At 34.3% G+C, this 22,763-nt stretch overlaps 2 protein-coding genes and 2 pseudogenes across 2 annotated transcripts; 1 reads left to right on the top strand and 3 right to left on the bottom strand.

The window, feature by feature from the left end:
- Positions 1–2,882: 2,882 nt before the first annotated feature.
- On the bottom strand, positions 2,883–5,436 carry LOC125575257 (annotated as a pseudogene).
- A 1,176-nt stretch (positions 5,437–6,612) lies between these two features.
- LOC125596397 lies at positions 6,613–8,338 on the bottom strand (annotated as a pseudogene).
- A 2,032-nt stretch (positions 8,339–10,370) lies between these two features.
- On the bottom strand, positions 10,371–11,373 carry LOC125596396. Its single transcript, XM_048771545.1, has one exon. It carries the CDS (start codon positions 11,259–11,261, stop codon positions 10,371–10,373), a length of 891 nt encoding a protein of 296 aa, XP_048627502.1. The 5' UTR covers positions 11,262–11,373.
- A 5,787-nt stretch (positions 11,374–17,160) lies between these two features.
- LOC125596395 (histone H3.2) lies at positions 17,161–17,754 on the top strand. The gene has a single exon (XM_048771544.1). The coding sequence runs from the start codon at positions 17,212–17,214 to the stop codon at positions 17,620–17,622; it is 411 nt and encodes a 136-aa protein (XP_048627501.1). The 5' UTR covers positions 17,161–17,211; the 3' UTR covers positions 17,623–17,754.
- The last annotated feature ends 5,009 nt before the right edge of the window (positions 17,755–22,763 follow it).

Genomic DNA, 22,763 nt, shown 5'->3' with positions numbered 1-22,763 from the left:
GTTTTTTTTTTTGTTTGGGAGCTGAGAGAATTCGTTTACTTTTCACAGTTTTTCTTCTCTCACACTCTAAAATAAAGATCGGTTTTTAAATGGAGATAGACAAAAATATAATGATAGCTGACATGGATCGTTATGTACATATTATTACATAACCGGAGATCTGAACTTTTTGTTGTGTTTTTTTGTTTTTTTTCGACTTGGTTTCAACCATGTTGTTCCTATATGTAGGTTCTTTTTGTATTGTTCTTCCAATTTCAATTAATAATTTGGCAATTTTAGAATTAAGATGTTCATGTTAATATTCAAGATTTAATTATCACTACTTTAAAGTATTATTATTATATAAATAAAAATATTCAATTCCAAAAGGAATAATGACTAAAATTATTCCATTTATGAAGTATGATTGGAGTTTACTCCAAAATGATGTTTGGAATAGAAAATGAAGTAGAGTTGCAGATTCTCTAACATTAGGACAAAAAAAAATCATCAACAACTACTTTATTAGGTAGAATTCTTCTGTTGTGGGTAAAAAAAAGATCTCTAACTATTTCTCAAGCTCAATTTTATAGATCTTTAGGATAAAGTACTAAAGAGTGTCATATATTTGTGCTAATTTTTTTAAAAAGTTATATAACCATATAATCCGCGCGTAGCGCGACACGAACCTAGTTATTCGAATAACAAATAAATTTAAGTAAGATAAGTAAAATGTCAGGAAAATTGATAATAATTAGAAGAGAAAATCAAATTTGTAACAGTTTTGTGAACTAAAAAAGAATCGTACGAAGAAGAATAAGAGAATTAATAGTAAACTATCAGGAGGAACCACAATAATACGAAACAAACTGTGTTAACCTTTATTTAGGGTCATCCCAAGAGTGCCTACGTTAATTGACAAAGAAACCGTTCACAAAATGAAATGTAGTGAAATTTCACATTGCTTAAAACATCAATAACTTATTACAATTCTCTTATCAAAAATGCGGATGATCAACAGTTTTTATTCCTTCTGCCAGTTGCATTCATGGCCGTGCTCGGTACAGCTCAAACGTTGCCTTCGCAGCCTATACCTGGACAGGACCCAGCAGAGTGTATGTCATCCATGTTTGTTATTCCCAACTGTATCCCAGAAATTATCCAATCGTTAGTAAACGGAGAAATCGGGACTGTTAGTCATTCTTGTTGTCATGCCTTCTTAGGTCTCAGTGCAGATTGTATTACTGAGAGGTTTGACTTCACTCCAGAAGACTTCCCTCTGGCTCTAAGAGATTATTGTTCCCGACAATGATGATAAATAACAATGAATGCCATAATCCTTTCGAGTCTTTGTTTCAATGGTGTTATTATTATCCTAAGTACAATGTTATGTTTCTACCTAAATAATAACAACTTTTAACTTACATATTCCATATTTCATGTTAATGTAACATCTTACGGATAACTAAATCATAATAAGGATAAGTCGACACTATAATACTCTTTTCTTTTTTAAATATTGTACTAGAGCTTGACCCGCGCATCCGCGCGGATATTCATTTTTGGTTTACAAAAAAAAAATTATCTATATAAATGGTAATATATGTTTTTAAAATTTATATTTATATATATATATATTAAATAATTATTTAATATATTTCTAAACACAATCATTTTAGAATTTATAATGAATAATTTTATTTATTTTTTGAACCGTCAACTGTACAATCCTATTTTTAAATATAATTCGTGTGTTCGTGCAAATGTATTTTTTATGGATCAAAATTTTAATATTAAATAAAATGGTTATCTATTTTTATATTTGATTTATACGATTAAATAATTCAATATATTATTTAAAATTTTGTGGTTTATATTATGTATTTTTATAACACTTTTATGTTTTTAGATGTAGTTAATATACCAAAATAAAAATAACCACCCCATAATAATAAAATCTTGTTACATTTTTGACATTGATTAAGTATGATTTATTGTTTACCCAGATTATAGGAAACATTTTTTAAATAAATAAACATAATTTGTTATACTTTATTTTAGGAAAATGCATTAATTAAACTATAAAAGACAAGAATACTAAAAAGTAGGTAAATTTATTACTTCAGTGGCATTCAATGTAAATAACTTTGAAAATTAAGGGACAATTTATTATTGGTCTTTTCTTTTAATAATAGAGATGTTTTAGAAATTTTACACATACTAATAAAACCTATTAAATTTTAATTACAACAAATACATAATTTTGTGATTATCTATTTCCTACAATTCTAAACCAATAAGAATTTAAAATATACAATTAATATTTTTGAAGTTTATAATTAATTATTATTAATTGATAAAAATACATTGAAAATAAATAAAAACATAGTTTTTTGATTTTTTTAAACATGTATTTTTATAAACGGAAGAAATACATATATATTATGGTTTCGACTTGGTAAGGGTTGTAACTTTATATTTTTTGCTGTAAATTTAATCTGTAGATTTATCTGCTGTAACTTTCATTGTTGTAGCTTTCTAAAGACCTAATTTTTTTGCTCTGAAAATAAAGCTCTCTATAGCCATATTTTGATTTTGCAGAGAATTTTTTGATGTGAGTTTTTTAAGGAAAAAAAACTCGATTGGTTGTCATATATATAGCTCTAGACTAAATTTTGGCTGTACAGAGCATCTACAGCCACAACCAGTCATCACCCTTATGTGTTCTCCTTTAGCTTTGATTGGTCACGTTAATACCATACTATGTGTTACTATCTTATACATGAAATATCTTTCAGTATGCAAGAGTAAGTAACGGACTTATTCAAAAGGTTGAGGGCACCACATGTACAGATGAAAAGAAGAAAAGACAAACAGGGGATATTCAAAAGTTCATGACGAAAGGGAGATGGATCACGTTCTTGAAATTTAAAGAGTGGAGCTCATTGGTAAAATCTTGAACGAGACATACTTCAAAACTAGAAGTACGAACCAGACACCGATCGAGTTCAAATAATTAAACAGACTTAGAAACATCAAAGATCACTCGTTTATTGAGAGACCAACTAATATCAACCTTGAAGTGGGATTACTGACTCTTGGAAGTTGGAAGAAAGATACATACGTCTGTTTAGTTCACCAACCTGAACAATAAAAACACACATGGGAGGAGATCATCAGTTTTAATCTTTTTTCTCTACATTCTATATTTTTGATCGATGAACACTACTAAGAATGTGAGTTACCTGGATTCATTATAATGAATCAAACAAGTTCAAGAACAATAGCAGAAGCACCTCCTCCACCGTTACACACTCCTCCCACACCATACTTGCCGTTTCTATTCTTTAGTATCCCAAGCAATGTGATTAGAATACGAGCTCCACTACAGCCTAGAGGATGTCCTAAAGAGACAGCTCCTCCATTTACATTCACCTTCTCCTGTTATAAAGCCAAAAAGAACAAAACCATGTTATGAAACCACTTGAGTAAGTAGCTTGACAAGATGATGACTTAAGATATTCTATGATGCAAGATACTGACCGGTGTAATCCCAAGTAGCTTCTGATTTGCGAGTGCTACAACCTGTGAATAAAGTCAGTTCAGCCAAAAGTTAGGAATCACAAATATTTGTCTATTCCTTAGGGGAAGAAAACGGATTTTCTTACTGCAAATGCTTCATTGATCTCATAGTAATCGACTTGAGAAGATTCCAAACCAGCATGTGCAATAGCTTTTGGTATTGCCAGAGCAGGAGCAGTAGTGAAAAACTCTGGTTCCTGTTTAAGTCTCACTTAGTGAATGGAATAAGACATTTAAAAATGTTGTACTTAAGAAGGAAAGGCACTATTATGAGTAATGTACCTGAGCCGCATCACCATAACCTTTAACTTTTGCGATTACTTGAAGTCCTAACTGAAGCGCCTTCTCTCCACTAACTAGGACAAGGGCAGCTGCACCATCACTGTCAAAGGGATACAAAAATCTACTTAAGAAAAAGAGAAGTTGCAAGACTAACAAAGATCCATGTAAAGGTTACATGGGTTCTCGAAAAAGACCTTATGCTAGACGCATTTCCAGCTGTAACAGTGCCTCCATTCTCCTTGAAACTCGGACGGAGTTTCCTCAATTTTGCAGCATCAAACTGAGATATTAAGACATTATACATTTAGCAAACCATACTTATTTAGTTCTCAATTCTTGGATTTTTTCTAATCATCATTTTCTTTTTGTGACTTGTAATGCCCTCATACAATAAAAGATACAAATATGACTGGCACACATGGGATAAAATTCTAAATAATTGTTTACCGACATATAAAAATATGCAACACGTGAGTAACAAGAATAACAAAATCAGGTTCACTAAAGAACATATATCAAGGCACCAATGCATAATCTATAACCAGAAGGGGACATAAATCACCTTCCCAAGACCTTCGTCCTTGTCAACAATGGTTGATGGCCTACCCCTTCCTCCAGAAACTTCAACCTGTATGAAAAAGTTCCCCATATTGTGTCCACCATGAAATGCCATCAACAAAAAACTTGAAAAATAAACTAACCGGGACGATTTCCCATGTGAAGGCACCAGCTTCCTGGGCAGCAATACCACGTTCAAAACTCTGTACAGCATAGTCATCCTACATATCAATAGGGTACACAAATCAAGTAGTTAATGTTTTGAGTTTCCATAAACAGTGCAATAACCATTTTTAAAAATTTCAAAGTTTCATCGATACGAATAAAGTATCAAAGTTAATTATCAAGAACAATATTTGTTAAAAATATCAAGAACAATAAAGATAGAGGAGTATCTATCAAAGCAAAATTAAAGTTAAAGGAGACAAATATGCAACATGATTTGTAACATGGTTAAGATTGTTTGTCCAAGAAAATTAAGGAACAACATACTTGCTGCTCCCTGGTTATCTCAAATTTCTCAGCACATAACTCAGCACACTTCCCATCCCACAGTCGTTATAGACATCCCATAGTCCATCCTTTAGCATTCCATCTACGAGTGAATCATGACCAAATCGAGATCCTTTCCTGCATTATTATCAAAAAATAAGAATCTACGTAATGAAAAAGACCAAAAGATTGCATAACCACATTATTTTCACCTTGCTTCTGCCAGATATTTTGGTGTATTAGACATGCTCTCCATGCCACCTGCCACGACTACATCACTGATACCCAACTGTATACTCTGAGCAGCAATCATCACCGCTGAAACCACACATAAACTATTGTCTCTCACCTCATCTTAAAACCGTTAAAAACAGAGCCTAGAGTTCTCACCTTTCATGCCTGAAGCACAAACCTTGTGACTGTAGTACAAATAACAGAGTTAGAGATTCCTGCACCTAAAGCAGCCTGACGAGCAGGAGCTTGACCTAATTAGCACTAAGAACATTCCCAAATACAACTTCTTGACCAGAGACGGGTCAACATTCGCTCTCTTCAGAGCAGCTAGAGAAGTTAAAAGCAATGCCATATCAGTTACAAAAGCCTACACAGTAAAAAAAGGATTCTGTTTTTAAGGAATCAAACCTGCAATAGCTACGGATCCAAGCTTTGTAGCAGGTAGGACGAGAGAGATCCGAGAAAGCCACCCATTGGAGTGCGTGCAACACCCACGATGCAAACATCTGCATCAAATATTTGTTTATCAAAACATTCTTCCCAGGAAGAGAAGAGCGATTAAGTTATTATACCTCTTGGATTGACGGAATCTGCTGAATGAGCCATCAGAAAACTACAAAGATAGGTTGAAGCTTTTTTAACGTGAGTGAAAGTCAAACAAGACCTGTAAAACTTGATATGATATTGTAACCTTTTCATACACATGCGCTAAACTAATTTTGTCCTTTATCACAATGGACTTAGGATATATATCTAACAAATATATTCCCTAATACTCTAGATAAAAAAAATCCTAATATAGATTGGATTCCCTAATAAGACCCTATCTAAATGATCGCTTACCTGATACGTCAAACAGAGAGCGAAGCGCGGGAAGGACAAGCTGAAAGAAAGTGACTTGTGCTGTTGAGGATGACCACAATCAATTCTACAAGATAACACTAACAGAGAGAGACTGTGTTGTTGTAGGTGAATCAGCGATATTAACTACGATGACGAGCAACACGACGGCTATGTGATCTCACTTTTTTTTTTTAAACTAAATTAAACTATTGTATATTTATTCGATCAACCCCTTATTGTACATAGTTCTTATCAAATAGCGATATATTTAAAATACTTACTGAACTAACACGAAACTTTAGTTACTTGTCAAAAGCTAGCTGAAGAGGAAGCTGCCAAGAAGGCTAAGGGTCAGGCTAGAAAGGCAAACCATTTGGTTTCGCATGAGAAGATTATTATAGGTGTTGCCACTAAAGGACGTATGGTTGCTTCAATGCTGAATAGTTCAGTGAACTCTATCTTTCATATTGTTGGGGAAAACATTGAAATCAGACACTAATGTAACAGCAAGATTAAAGAAAAAACAGTTTGATTTTTGTGGTTGGCTCTGGAAAAACAAAAACACAGATGTAAATATAGAACATGGCCTCTCTGGTACTCTACTCTCTACTCTCCTACATGACTGATAATAGTGCACACAGATTAGAAAAGCATATGCAGATTTACATATAAGTAACAACAAGTATACATTCCTAGTCTTGCTTTGGCTACAATAGAATAAAATTTTAAAGATCATATGCTTAAGAAGCAATGACAGAAGCATAAGCCCTCTAAGCAAGAATGAAGATTCTGTGGCCTAAAACTGGTGATCCTGACTCTGCCCACTACTTTCATCTCTTTGTCTGATATCTCCATTTTGTGGCATCCTCAGTAGCTTCTTGCTGCTGGCTCATCGGGTCGTAATCATAAGCTTCACCTGACTTGACAAACCGTCCCTTCACACGCCTCCTCACATCAGCCCTTTCTTTCCTAGAGACATACCTCACTCTCTTGTCAAACCTATTCATACAAAACATGTAAACCGTAAGGAATGATTATCCTTCACTCCCATTACAAAGTGGTTTTAAAACTTACTTGCGAGCCTTCTTCTTTTCCTTATAACGCAAAACAGCATTGTTACGTGTTGTTGCATGTGAGGAAGCATTAGTCTCCTCCTGTGATGTTATCTCTCTTGAAAGCTTCTGCATAGATGACGCCCCACAATCCTGAAAATCTCCAGCATTACTATCTCCCATGACGACAGAGAAAGATATATTCGAATGAGCTGGCTGTGATGAGAAGCAAATGATTGGCTCGGTTCTGCAAGTCATGAAAGAATCCTCAGATGCAGCATTGCTTCCTGCTGGCTGCTGCATTGCCTTTGAGCCCTCATGTTTCTCGAAAAGACTTCCTATTCCACCATGTTCAAAAAGATCTTTTGAAGAGTTGTAAGCTGTGCCAAAGAGCTCGTCATACTTCTCAAAAGCCAAATCCACTTCATCCATCATGAGATTGCCACAAAATCATCTTCTGATACTCCAATATCCTACAACCAAAAAGAACAACAAGAAACATTTAGATAACAGTTTGCTTTTGCTAATTCTTGAAGTGTCTTTGTGCACCAGTAAAAACTCAGCACTCAGAAAAATCGAAGGCCCGCAGTACGATATGCCTTTTAGAATTAGAAAAATTACTTTTTTTCTAGGATGAGAATGAATTTCTAAAGAATTAGAAAAATCGGGTTTTAAGGCTATTATAATTTGTTCATTCACATAATCAAATATACAAACCATAAACTGATATTTGCCTCAATTCGTTTTTGCTCTTTAAGTTTTTTTTTTCTTTCTCCAAGTTTAGTCGAGGTTCGTTCATAACAGCTTTCAAGATTCAAATACTATGAAGAAACTCATGGGCATTACCTTAGCCAATGCAGAACTGGTTCCAGGCTGATCTAAATTAACATTTTGTACGCCTGGTTTATCCTCTCCTGTGCCTTCATCAATAGTCATCAAACCCATCTCTTGCTCACAAGCAGATTGTCCAGCAGAAGAGAAATTCAAATCCAAACAGAAAGACCATATGGAGGCAAGTTCCTCACTAGAAGGGCAACCAGAATAGCAGTTGATGCTTTGTCTTTTATGTTGTGAAGTAGCATCATTGTTGTGGCCTGACCAGTCACAGTTCTGACAGAGAGAAACCCTCTCATCGCTACACCGAACAGAAGCTGGCTGAGCATTGCACCGCTCACATATCAAAGTCCGAGAATGACGTTTTGATAAGCGTTAGCCGAGTGAACGTTACGGTCACAGGAGAGACACAAACACGCTGCATCGGAGCGGCAATACACCATTGATCTTTGCTCATTACAGAAGTCACCATGTAACCCATTTTTTCAAAACTAAACTAATCTTAGGCTCCACCTTCACGCTCTAGAAAGCAGAATCCTTTCACTGAAAATAATTAAACCGTTTATGTTAGTCCTCTTGACTTAGATACATTATAATTATAAAAAGTAAAGATTCAAACTTGGTATACAAAAGCTAGTCCAGAAATAAAGAAAGATTCAGTCTTTTGAATATTTGTTTAATAAAGGTTGTAACTTTCTATAAACAAAAAGCAAACGAAACAAAACAGAGCAAAACAGAGTAAAACAGAGCAAAACAGAGCAAAACATAGCAAAACAGAACAAAACATAGCAAAACAGAACAGAGACTGCTTGTAATCAAAACAAAACAGAGAAACCAAAAAATCACAGAAGATTAGCTCAAGCTTCAAATTATCAACCAGAAAGAACCATAGAGAACACCAACATAGATCCATTTCTAGATCAGCCAAAAAAGAACTCACACTCAAATAAAAACGCTAGGGTTGTAATAACAAGGACTCACGTAACAGAGATCGTCTGAGTATCTTTTGAAGCAGAAACAACAACGTTTTCAACACAAAGAAGCTTGAGAAGGCTTGAGAAGAGAAGTGATTTTGTGTTCTGCGTGTGAAAGAGGGTAAAGAGAGATGGATAGATAGACAATGGGTTGGGTTGTCCTCAATGGGACATGTAGGCATGTGACATAAGATAGAACTATTAAAAATTTATGGGGAAAAGTGCAAAAAGTCTCATTTTTCGAGGACCCCACAGATATTTTAGGTGTGTTATCTCACGCGCTTTCGTGTAGGGAAAAAGAGTCATACTCGCGATGTGGAGTGTACACGCCAACCTCTTTTATATGCTCCTTTTAGATACTTTTACGCTTTCATTACAACACTGTGGTCTTTGCTTTGACCTTGCACAACAACAAAATATCTGTTGTGTGTGTGTTTTTTTTTTTTTCACACTCACATGAACAAATATCTTTTGCCTAAAAGTGGAGATATTTATGTTAGATACGTCTACACAGAAAGATATTTTGATGTAATCTGTAACCACTGACACGCAGTGTCGGTATCTACTTTAAAATAATTGTCTGCTCTTTCCCCTTTTAACGATAAACAGCATGTGTTATATAATGCGCACCATGCTATTGATTCAACCAATACAGTGGCATTTCACTAGAGATGAAGTGTATATCTTTACAAGTCTTTCCTACATTTGATGGTCCTAACTTCTTGTAGGACATATGTATATAAGGTGTTTGAGTCATTATGTAATCCCTAGTATATACCTCTTGTACACAGTATAAATACTGTTTTATACACTCTAATAAACTCATTCAGTCCAATACTTCTATGCCATGACTTAGTTGCTATGTATAGGTCTGGCCCCTGATTGGCTAATTGTTACGGTAAGTTTTTTGGGAAAAAAAATCAGACATGTTAAATTTCCAACGGTCGCACAAATGATTATATTTGTTTTGATTGGCAAAGATTGAAAGATTTGTGTTCCAACTCATGGGCAGAACTAAAATTCAAAAGGTTATAAATATTTTAATTTAAAAAATGGACAATTTGAAAGTCATGCTACATATATAATAACTCTTAAAATTTTGGAAACCAAGTATTGATGGTTCAACTTACATCATGTTAATTAATGCAGATCAGCAGCTCTATAATCTCTAAGCTGAAAAATCATAATCTTTCTTTCTACTCTAACCTAACCAAGAACATGAGGCCCATGCATTGGTTTTTCTTCCCATTGGTTAGAAAATTGTTTTGGTAGTTAGAAATCAAGGTTCACTATCTTTCAACATTGTTGTAATTCCTCTTAGCTATTCAAGACCTCTTAAATGACAAATCTTGAAAACTAGTCTGGTCTCGACCCCAAATCTATATAGGTTATCAAATAACTTAACATAAGATAAGTAAATTAAAAAAGCACTATCAAATTTGCTATGGTAAATAAAATTTCTCACACAACTTTCCAAGCATACAGAAACAAACAAAGTCATTTAATGTCCCATAACCACTTGATGCCGAGTTGTATCGACTCAAAGGACTACTCTCCCTCCTCCGCTGTCTCCTTCCTCCGCATCGCTAAAATACTCATCTACCATCCCTCCAACCGCCACAGGCTTAAACACAAACAACCCTGAACTTGCCGTCGACTCTGAACTTCCAAACAACCAATCATGCACATCGTAGTACACCATCACATGAGTTTTGTCCACCAACACCATCTGGTTCCCCCTAAACTTCCACTGCAGATTCTTCACGTGCATGATCACGATCCCGTCCACGCTTATCCACATCTCTGGATCATCTCCACCGTGTGAGCTCTCCACCACCACTTCATGTTCTTTTCTCTGCTCGTCGAATCTTGCTCGAGTTGAAAAAGTTTTCTTCCCAAATATGCTCTCTTTCTTGAAATATATATACCCTTCGACCAACGCGGGTCTTGACTTAGTCCGCTTGTAAGCCTTGTGCTTTAAATCTCCCAATAACAAAACAACCTCTTCATCAGAAACTATTGCCACGTAATAATCTGACATCGGCTCGGGGCTACCGTTTCCTGACAACTTCGCCGCCCTTAGATCCCAGAAGACTTCCACAAAGTTTCCTTCTACGTCGAATGACTTTGATCCTCTCTTGCTCCAGAACTGCCATGGCTTCACGAGATCAATCTTGCAGCAATAGTTCATGTCATTGTCTAAACTCGAGACCATGACGGTAAGGGAATGGTTCATGAGATTCTTGGACCATAAAACAGTTATGTTTCGAAAGAAACCCGCCACGTGAGCTTGATAACCGCACGTGACTGTGCTATGAGGCGTGGGGGTTGCAGCTGATTTGAGTTGTGCCACGGTCTTTGTGGTGTCTGTTATTTTAGCTGCAAACGCCGTAGGTTGGGTTCGGATAGATGGGATTCGAAAAGATAACATCTCTATTAGAATCAACACCTAAACAATATATAACAAAGATTTTGTTCAACATGCAATTGCAAATTCTTGAGCAACTGTAATAAGAGTTTTGCCAAAATGGTGATTTTGTTAATGGTTTTCTGTGTGATTATTCAAATTGACAACCGAATCAGTTTGTTTTGATTCAGTTGGGAATAGATAGAAACTTTTTAAGTTTGGCAAGAGGGAGAGCAAAGGAGAGAGGGAGAAGGAAGATTCTTGAGAGATTGGTTGATGGAACACCGATAAAGAAGGAGTCTATATTTGAGACATGTTAATATTGGCAAAGAAGGTAAAATGGCTTTGTGAAGTTCAAACAAAACGTATGTAACATGTGATATATGTCACAGCTGACATTTTTTCTATCTTCATAATGTTTTACACTCAAATAAAGTTTGTATTCTTATATAATTTTTCCATAATATTTTACATACAACTAGAATTGATTCCTAAGCGACCAGTTCATTTGCCTTGTTCCAGACCGATAATGTATATGATATAATATATAAACACTATAAGAACACCCGCATAACTAGAAGCATTTACGAGAAATATTGGTTGTCGTAAGTAACGAGTAAATACGTGGAAAAACAAATTCATCGTAAAGTACAAATAAATTTACAAGGATATTATTACCTAAAACACATGTAATTTTACGACGACTCTACGACTAGATCACTAGAGTGAAATTTCGTGATTCGTCTTAACTCAGTTGTAAAATAACGAGTATTTTACAAGGATCATCTTTATAATTATTCAACGACGAATGTCTGAGTAAAAGTGAAATGGTTGGTGAAAACGTATTTGTAGTGGACTATACCTAACATGTTTTCTCATAAAGTTGTTGTTATACCGATGTAAAAGATTTGTAAACCATTTCGTTGTAGTCATTTGTTTTCTACACCAATGACGAAAATTTATTTTTCTAATTAATCTTTTATTTGTGCATTCCATCCCCGATCAAATTTGTACTTGCATGTCAATATATATTCTTTGTTCTTGTTTACTGACTAAAGATCGTGAAAATGTTGAATGCGTGGACATACATAAGCAACTAGTATTTAGTCACGAGCTTTAACAGAATCACAAACTACAAGGTTTCTTCAATTTGTTTATTTTTAATTTCATTTATCTATTTGTTTTATTGTTTGATAAATCATTATATATTTATTGTTTAAAAATCAATAGTATTTTTTGTTGTAATCAAACAAACTCTCAAGGAAACCAGGTAAATGGTTCATCGACCAATGAAATTAATGGTACCAGAACAAAAGGACCAAATAAGTAGTTCATCTGCAAATCAATCTTCTAGACATTAGGTATATTTGTCATTTTAGAGTACTTGCGTATACACATTTTAAACTGGTTATGATAAGCTAGTTTGCACTTTTATATGAGTCACACATTGATTTATAATTTAAATAGTTTTAAAACTTGTAACACTTACCAAAAAAATATAATTCTTTTAAAATTAAAATGAAAGAAATTAAAGTAGAAATAAAGGAAATTTAAAGTAGAAAGAGAGAAATTTAAAGTATAAAATAATATTTTTAGCAAACTTTAAATTTACTTTGTATATATAGTTTATAATTTCATATTAATAATATACTAATTAGTAACTTATATTCTAGTTTTGTATTGTTATAATTAAATAGATGTTAGGTATAATATTAGAGGATAATTAGTTTAAAAAGTTTATTTTTTTACTTGATATATGTGTATTCCACTTTATGGATGGTTTTAGCATTTGATATATTATTCAAACAATTGAATTGAAGTAAAACAAATATATATATATATATATACATATATACAACATTTAAGCAAGGGAGTCAATTTTTAAAATAATATTTCTTTTATCAAAAAATTAAAACAATTACACAAAAGTGAAATTACAATGGCCTTTTTGTGTGTAAAACACTATATAATAGTTTACTAAAATTTAATTAAATTGGGCCGGCCTAAAAACATAATGGCCTATGTATATATATATCTTATGGCTTAATATATACTTTGAGAAAGTGAATGTGATGATTTGTCATGTTCTCTATAATTTTAGGTTTAGTCATATTTTATTTCAATCTTATATATTAAAACATAAGTCACAACCTTGATTCATGTATGATTTTTTTTAAAAATGTACCTAATGGACATATTTCTAAACTCATATTACATTTAATATATAATCTTATCATTTAAATTTTGGTTTACGAGAAATTTTTATTGGGCTATCAATAATTGAATTTAAATAATAGATGATCCATTAGATTTATAGATAGTATAAATTAAATATATATAATTTAATGTTGTAATACTATACCCCTATATGCTAAATATTTAAATATTTGTCGATGTTACATTTAAATTATAAATATTTTTTTTAAATAACAAAAATCATATTATCTAACAATGATTAATCTTTACTATCTTAAACAAATGAAAAAAAATTAAACTATATAGTTTATTTTAAAAATTAAACAAAAATTAATGTTTAATTATTTACTCGATAATATAAATCAATGAAGCGAAAAGTTTAATTTTAAAAAAACTTTCTAAATTTGTGAAATGTTACAATATCTTTGAATATGACAATAAAACAATATTTTACTAATCTTTATATATATAGTTACGAGTTTAATAATGAAAATAATATTCTGAAAATATATATATAGAAGAAGATACATATACATGTGAAAGTTTGAAACAATCTATTCAATGAAAAAAATATACAGTAAACTTATTAGGTTTTAAAAATTGATAGACACATATATATTATAATATACCGATTTATAATTGAAAACAAAATATTTATATACAAATAATGAAAACAAAAATCCACGCGGTTGCGCGGGTCGAGATCTAGTTATTAATTAATTTTAATTGATCATTTAGTAATTTAGCTTATAATTTATTACTATCCTGAGGATAATAAAAACTTATTGCGATAATATCATAGTTAAATTTATATTATATTTACTTTAATAATATCAGAGTTAATGTATTATATATACGTTTATATTATATTTGGTTTAGTAATATTAACCCACCCGACCCTATTATATATATATATATATATCACATAAGATAAAATGAATTATCAATCTTTTTAGATAAAATTTTAGGACAATCAAAATCACTCGTTGTGGTAATTTCTGAAAAGTTATAAATAAATAAAAAATATATTATAATATTATTTTCAAAGTAGTTTTCTTCCTCATGTTAAAAGTTAAAGCATTAAAATTCTTATTACCCTTAATAAACAATTAGAATATATTTGTTAATATATAATTACTTACCCATTAATTAGAATTGAATTTCATTAGTCTGATAATCATCATTATCTAAAAGATTCTATATTATGTTATCCAAAAATATTTTACATCATATTATTTTAAAAATTAACATAAATCCATGAATATAGTTTTATGTATATATAAATGTTTTAAATTTATTTTACGTAATAGAATATATTTTATTAAAATAATTAAAATTTATCGTATATAATTTTTTTAATATTTAATTAATTAGTAAATATTTCAACATCATAAAAATAAGTTATTCTAATGTTTTTAATTCATAAAATATCTATCTATAGATTTTTGTAAAATTATTAAACCCGCAAGTGCGGACAGAAACCTAGTACCAAATAAAACAAACTCTACGTTAACTTTCATTTAGGATAGGAAAAAGTTATTAGTAATATCAATACGTTTTTGTCTCTTTACCATTTCTTCGTTTATTTAGGTTTGTAGGTTTTCATTTGGTTTCACCAAGCATGAAACTGACAATTTCATACAGATTTCAAAGATTTAAATCCTTTTCAGATGTTATCAACTTGCAATCTATGAATAAATCAGAAGAAATCAAGTTTCTGTTTTGCTGTTATGCACATATAATGATCTGATTTCCAAATTTTGATTTCATAAACATGGCTTTATAATCTTGCTATAAGTACAAATCAAATATCAGTGGTTAAATTTTTATGGTTTGATTCATCGAAATGTCTTCGTCTTCTTTATCGTGAGAGGCACAAATCTTCTTCTACTTGGATATGATTCAATGTGTTATCAATTACAAGTTCACATACATACAATAATTGACTTGTTTCGTGTTCTACAAATCTAAACACACTATGGGTTTTGCCTGAAATGATATCATATTCATTGATTCATAGCTTTACTTTATGTTAACAGCATCTGACCAATTAATTGGATCGAGTCTTCTTCACATCCTGAATAATAGCTTGAGCAGGTCTACAAATACTTATATGAAGTCGGTTCCTTCCGTATCGAATAAATGGCCGCTTGAAAGATCATTTGATAATGAGAAGCTATTAGCATCCAAAATGGGAGCCTTTAACCATCGCAAACAATCATCAAACAATACCGGAGGCCCAAGTTGAGTTGGGAACAAAAGTAATTCCTTACCTCAGCACTAAAGACACAGTAAAAAAACAAGTGTTGCCTGCATTCATCAGCTCTTTAGCAAAGCAAACAGCTCGATGAAATATTGAGTCCCCATCTTCTCAATCTATCCTTCGTTGCTAGTCTGTTCCAAGCAACTAGCCATGAGATAAATGCATGTTTTGGGACTCTACCTTTAAACCATATATGCGAGTGCCAAAAGATTGAAGGTCTAGCATGGTGAAGAGCAATCCATGTATTTGCTGTAGAGAAGCGGTTTGAAGGGGAATCATTTCCCACTTTCCAAAAGTAAGTGTCATCAGTAGATGACTGCACAATAGGATCAGGCGATGGGAGGCACTGTTTTAGCAAGGTGATGACGAAATTCCTGCTACGAGAAGCACTCAACCACCACTCACCGTTTACTATTGCATCTGCCACTTTCACGTCTTATGCATACCCGAGACTGCCGGGCCCGCTCACCAGTGAGATGAATCAAGGGACCAAGATCCGTCCAATTATCATGCCAAAAGCCAGTTGTGATCCCCGCGCACCTCTCATACAATAAAGTCTGGCATTTGATCTTAGCTTGCATAACTTCTTCCATATCCAACTGTCTCCTCGACGAGGTTGCAGCTCTGAGAAATTGGCGGATCCAATCCTATTTAATCTTATCCACGAAACCACAAAGACCCTCTGGCTGCAAACAACATCCATATCAACTTTAGAGCTAAGACCTGTTGGAGGGTGGCCGGAGGGTGGGTTAGGATCCAACACAATATTAGTCCAGATGCTCTCAGAAGGCACATTATTACGTTATTTTGCTCTTACAAATTGTTTTAAATAAATAGTTGGTCTAGAGGCTCGTATAAATAAATACTTCATATGTTTCAGAATAATACACATTTTAAACTTGTCACACATATTAATAAAATATATTAAATTTTATTTATATATGCATAATTTTTGTAATTATCTTTTTCACATAGTTCTAATCCAAACACAATTGAGTTTTTTGAAACTTGCAATTAATCATTACTAATTGATAAAATACGCATTGTAAATAAATAAAAAAAATCATTTTGAAACAAATTTTTTTTCTAAAATATGTAACATTATGAAATGGAGAGAGTATGTCGTATTTCTTATGAACTCATCGCACATGAGACCATTATTATGTTGTATATACTCATCTTTTGAAATAATTTCATGGCCCAAATTTCAGAGTGGCGCGAAAAACTTTTAAACTCTTTGGAAGTAAGCGGTAAAGGTCCCGTGGGGTCTTGCCACGATGATTTTAATTGGTCCATAGTAACATCACGCGGATGGGTTAATGCTTAACATGACGTGGCCTGTTTAATTGGTTAACAAGAGAACACGCAGATCGACATCTTAAAAATATCAGCCGTAGATAGCACTTCCGAATCCAACGGACTAAAGTTAAACAAAACTCATAATAAAAGCAACTCATCTTCTTCTTCATTCCTCACAATCAAATCTCACATTCACATTAACCATCTGATTTCGTTATGGCTCGTACCAAGCAAACCGCCAGGAAATCAACCGGAGGCAAAGCCCCGAGGAAGCAGCTCGCGACCAAAGCGGCGAGGAAATCAGCTCCGGCCACCGGAGGAGTGAAGAAGCCGCACAGGTTCCGTCCCGGAACGGTGGCGTTGAGGGAGATCCGGAAGTACCAGAAGAGCACCGAGCTTCTCATCCGCAAGCTCCCCTTCCAGCGTCTGGTCCGCGAGATCGCTCAGGATTTCAAGACGGATCTGAGGTTCCAGAGCAGCGCTGTGGCTGCTTTACAAGAGGCTGCAGAGGCTTACCTCGTTGGGTTGTTTGAAGACACGAATCTCTGCGCGATTCACGCTAAGAGGGTTACGATCATGCCGAAGGATATCCAGCTCGCGAGGAGAATCCGTGGCGAAAGAGCTTGATTGGTTCTTCAATGAGCAATCTACTTGGTTTGATTAGGTGTAGTTGCTTTGTTAAGTTAGTACTTAAGGTGTTCGACGAAATATCCCAACGAAAGTTTCTCTTGTTTAATATAAGTAATATTTTCCCAATGATTTCGATATGTTTTTGCTAATATGGGTCTCTGCTCGTTAATTCACTCGGTGACTAAATCATAATGTTACATAGATTGAAACATTCTGTTAATTTCCGGAACGTTTATAACACACATACTATACATCACATTCATTACACAAGCTTAGTTTTTTTGTTTGGGACAAACACAAACACAAGGTTAGTGTTAGTCGCTATTTAACTGGTCTAACCAAAAAATAAAATAAAATAATAATAATTCGGTTTGGAAGCACACCACGTCTTGGTTCTTTGTTCTTCTTGATGAGAAGTTTTGCACTGAAAACTGCTGTAGAAATGTCCACGTTGACCAAATGTAACAGAAGATATTTCTATGTGAAATGGGTTTGATGGAGAAGAGAGCACAGTTTGTGAAATGACCAAATGTAATGATTTTTTTTTTTGATCAACGACCAAATGTAATGACTAAAGAATCAATGTTATTACTATTTGGTCACATGAATAAATCTCTAAGGCCAAATCAACGTACTGATATCTTCCCATGCAATTATAACACGATAATTCTCTTTATGCATTGCCTAATTGATATTAGTATGAGCACTGCACAACCATAGCATTTGGATAGCAATCTGTTTCCTTCCTTGCATAAATTGGTAGAAGCATAACTTATACATTTTCCTATTAAAAACAGTATTGGGATGGGGTTCTTAATCTCTACAAACTCAGTCACTGACCTTAGTTTACACTGTAGAGAAAGATGGAAGGCTCTTGGAACTCAGTGAGTATCACTCTCTCTCTTTTTTCTCCTCTTTATTGCAGATTTTGTAGGCGCATCTGAGGATCCATCTGTGCCTTTAAGACCAGAGGGATGCTCTTCTAGAGTTAAAGAACGGGTTCAAACAATCTTTTCGGATAACACGTCGGGGTAGTGATCGGGCTAGACCTTGGTGTGAATTCCCTTGAGGGAGAGATTAATTCGAGTAGCAGCCTTTTCAGGCTAAAGATTAATTCTATCAGTAACCTCAAGCATCTGAATGTTTTGAGACTCCACGACTACAATTTCAGTGGCTTGATTCCTTCTTCACTTGGAAACCTTTCTCGTTTAGCAATATCCACCTCTCTGGTAACACTTCTGGTGGTGAAACTCCCACACCTTCTTTTGGACGTTTGAACCAGTTGACCAGCTTAGATGTTGATTCCAATAAGCTTAGCGGTAACTTTCCCATCGCACTACTCAATCTTACAAAGCTGACATATCTATCACTCTCTTACAATCAGTTCACAGGGATTCTTCCTCCAAATATCAGTTCACTCTCCAGCTTGGAAAATTTCGAAGCACGCCAAAACTCTTTCTTTGGAACTATCCCTTCTACTCTCTTCTTCACACCATACCCTCTCTGGAACTATTGATTTAGCTGATCAGCTCCGGAGTGTTTTTTGGAATCTCACTGCCAAGTCTCTCTCAGTTTTAGACATTGGTGATAATCACTTCACTTTCACTGGAAGCCTACCAGATATATATTCAAGAACGCCACCAGTCTGAGGTCACTCAATCTTGGTCACAACCATTTCGTGGGGAAACTTCCAAGATCTTTGATTAGCTGCTCTGCTCTGGAGGTTCTAAACGTGGAACACAATCGATTCAACGACACTTTCCCATTCTGGTTGCAGTCCCTAAACACCTACAAGCAGTACCGGCCCTGGGTACAAGCCAAAGAAGCATTGGCTTCCGGCCCTGTTCAGAATATGTAAATTTTCGGCCATCAATTTCTCAAAGTCTCCGGTAGAGCAGTTGGTTTAAAGTTATATTTGTATGTCTGGAGTTACTGGTTCAAAGTCAGCCAACTACTTTCATCATTTTTATTATGTAATAGGTCCTAATTGTTTTGGGCTTCCAGTCCACAATTATTCCAGACCGGACCTGCCTACAAGTCCTGATCCTCAGGGCAAACGAGTTTCATGGGCCGTTACAATATAATCCACAAGGACCTTCTTGGTTTCGGCAGCTGCAAATCATTGACCTATCAGACAATTACTTCACAGGGACCTTACTATATGATTTCTTCATCTACTTGAGCATAGGAAAATAAATAAAGTTATCGAAACAAAATGAACATAACAATTAACTTTTAAGAACTTATAACAATAATCTTGTAAAAAATTTATGCACATTATACATTTTATAACACAACTCAATTATAGTAACTGATTAATATTTTATTTTCATTTATTTATATGTTTTAGACCATTCTTTAATTTATATGTAGAATATTTTCATAAATAATAATATGTATTGCTAACTTGCTATTCACTTAAGCTTTTGATTTTAATATAAGGTTTTAGATTGGTCCATTTAATACTGAACCACAAATTATTTTTGATTCCATTTAGAATAAAATCGAGTTAGTCTTTTTAAGTTTTTGTCACAAAAATAGCTTTTAAAAAGAACATGACCAAATTTTTTTTATTAAGAGTAAAAGTATATTTATACTCTAGGGTTAATTAATCTAAATTTAGGGCTTAGAGTTAAGGGATGGAGTTTTGAAGATATGATTTCAATTAAAAAATGAAAAAATAAATATTAAAATTTTCAAAATATAAAGTCTATTTTGGTATTTTTTTTAAGTTATTTTTGTGACAAAACTTGAAAAAAAACTATTTGAGAGAATTGTTGATATTTGATGAAATAACGGCAAGAAGCTATTCACAGATAAAGACATATAATAGCATTCATATCTTTATATAGACACACTTTCACGAAGTTTCATCACCATCACATTACTTGTCTTCTCCCAAGATATTTAAAGAGGTGGAAACTCATGAGCTTCATTCACACATGGTTCCATGTCTTTTCCTCTTGTTCATTTCACAAAAAACATGTGTGTCCTAGCATTGCCGCTTTTACAAAGACAGTCCCACCTTTTGTTTTGGGTTACAATTTAGTAGAGAGCGACAAAAACATACTATTTATAAAATGGAAACACACAAACCATGCAAGAAATCAATTATTTCTGTGCAAAATGACACTTCAGATAATGCTGATGGAGCTCATGGCATGTAAAACATTTATCTGTAAAAAGTCAAAGAGCATTTCATGCAACGTCAAGGAAAGAGCTTAAGCCTTTTGTATATATATACATACATACGCAGAGACTAGAGATCCACACCACTACAAGAAAACAGCGGTATTCTGACGGACGTTCCGACGGAAAATGAATTCCTCGGAATATACCGAGGCATTTCCGAGGCAATTCCGAGGAAACACAAAATTTTGTTTCCTCGGAATTCCGTCGGAATATTCCGACGGAATTCCGAGGAAAATTCATTTCGTCGGAATATTCCGACGGAATACCGAGGAAACTAGTATTCCTCGGAAAAAACCGATGAATTCCGAATATTATAGACGTTAGAGAGCCGTTGGAGAGCCGTTGGGGGATTTAAAAATTCCGAGGAAATTCCGACGAACTAGCCGTTTGCATCGAATTCCGTCGGAATTTCCTCGGACCGTCGGCAGGATTTCACTATAAATACAAGCACCCCTCTTCCTCTTCATTCACACATTCTTCATCCTCCATCCTCCCTCTCACTTTCTTTACACACGAATTTGATTCATAAAAAACATGTCTTCTTCAAATTATTTTCGTTCTTGGATCGATCGACCTCATTTGGATCCGAACACGAGATTGCTTACGGAAGAATACCAACAAGGTATAACCGAATTCATGGGGTAGTTCACCAACCGACAACCGGAAGCAAAAACAGGTATGTTAAGATGTCCTTGCTCTAATTGTAAAAATAAAAAAGTTATTAAAGAATGGGATGTTTGGACTCATTTATATTTGAGTGGGTTTACACGAAGTTACAAAATTTGGTATCATCATGGAGAAACTGATTATGAACTTGGTAGTACTAGCGAACCTCAGCCAGCGGTTAGATTAGAAGATCCAATTAGAACGGATGTAGATTACGGTGTAGGTACTGAGCAGATGGTAAATGATCATTTTAGAGGGGAAGATTTACCCAATGCCGAAGCTAGGAGATTTTATGATATGTTGGATGCTGGAAAGCAACCATTTACGAAGGTTGCAGAGATGTCATTCAGCTTTATCATCTGCTACAAGATTGATGGGCATTAAGACGGATTATAATTGGCTGAAGACTGTGTGGATGCGATTGCTGATTATGTAAAAGGTATTCTACCCGAAGATAATGTAGCTCCTTGCTCATACTACGAGGTTCAGAAACTTGTAGCTGGTCTTGGTTTATCGTATCAGGTAATAGATGTATGCAGAGACAACTGCATGATTTATTGGAGGGCGGATGAACAGCGGGTTTCATGCAAATTTTGTGGAAGCCTCGTTATAAAGATACGAGTGGAAGAGTTCCAGTACCATATAAAAGGATGTGGTATTTGCCTTGACGAAAGGTTGCAGAGGCTGTATCTGTCTGAACGCACAGCGCAACCAATGAGATGGCATGCGGAGCACTCAACAGATGGTGAGATCAGACATCCTTCAGATGCAAAAGCGTGGAAGCATTTCCAATCAAAGTATCCCGACTTTGCGTATGAGAGAAGAAATGTCTACCTTGGATTATGTACTGATGGTTTCAGCCCGTTTGGCAAGAGTGGAAGACAGTATTCTCTATGGCCAGTCATTCTTACACCATACAACCTACCCCCAAACTTGTGCTTGCGACGAGAGTTTTTGTTTCTCTCGATTCTCGTTCCCGGACCAGAGCATCCTAAGAGATCACTTGATGTGTTTCTTCAGCCACTAATATATGAGTTGCAACAACTATGGCTCAAGGTGCTGAAACATACGATGTTTCGTGTAAAGAAAACTTTCAAATGCGGGCAGTACTAATGTGGACAATAAGTGATTTTCCAGCATATGGTATGTTATCTGATGGACAACGCATGGAAGGCTATCATGTCCATATTGTCAAGATAACACTGATGCTTTCCAACTAAACACGGAAGGAAAACGTGTTGGTTTGACTGTCACAGGAGATTTCTACCACCAGATCATCC

This window comes from Brassica napus, unplaced genomic scaffold, assembly GCF_020379485.1.
Source record: "Brassica napus cultivar Da-Ae unplaced genomic scaffold, Da-Ae ScsIHWf_1203;HRSCAF=1722, whole genome shotgun sequence".
NCBI classification, from domain to species: domain Eukaryota; kingdom Viridiplantae; phylum Streptophyta; class Magnoliopsida; order Brassicales; family Brassicaceae; genus Brassica; species Brassica napus.
The sequence above is the reverse complement of the archived record's forward strand: the minus strand, read 5'-3'. Positions and strand labels throughout refer to the sequence as shown.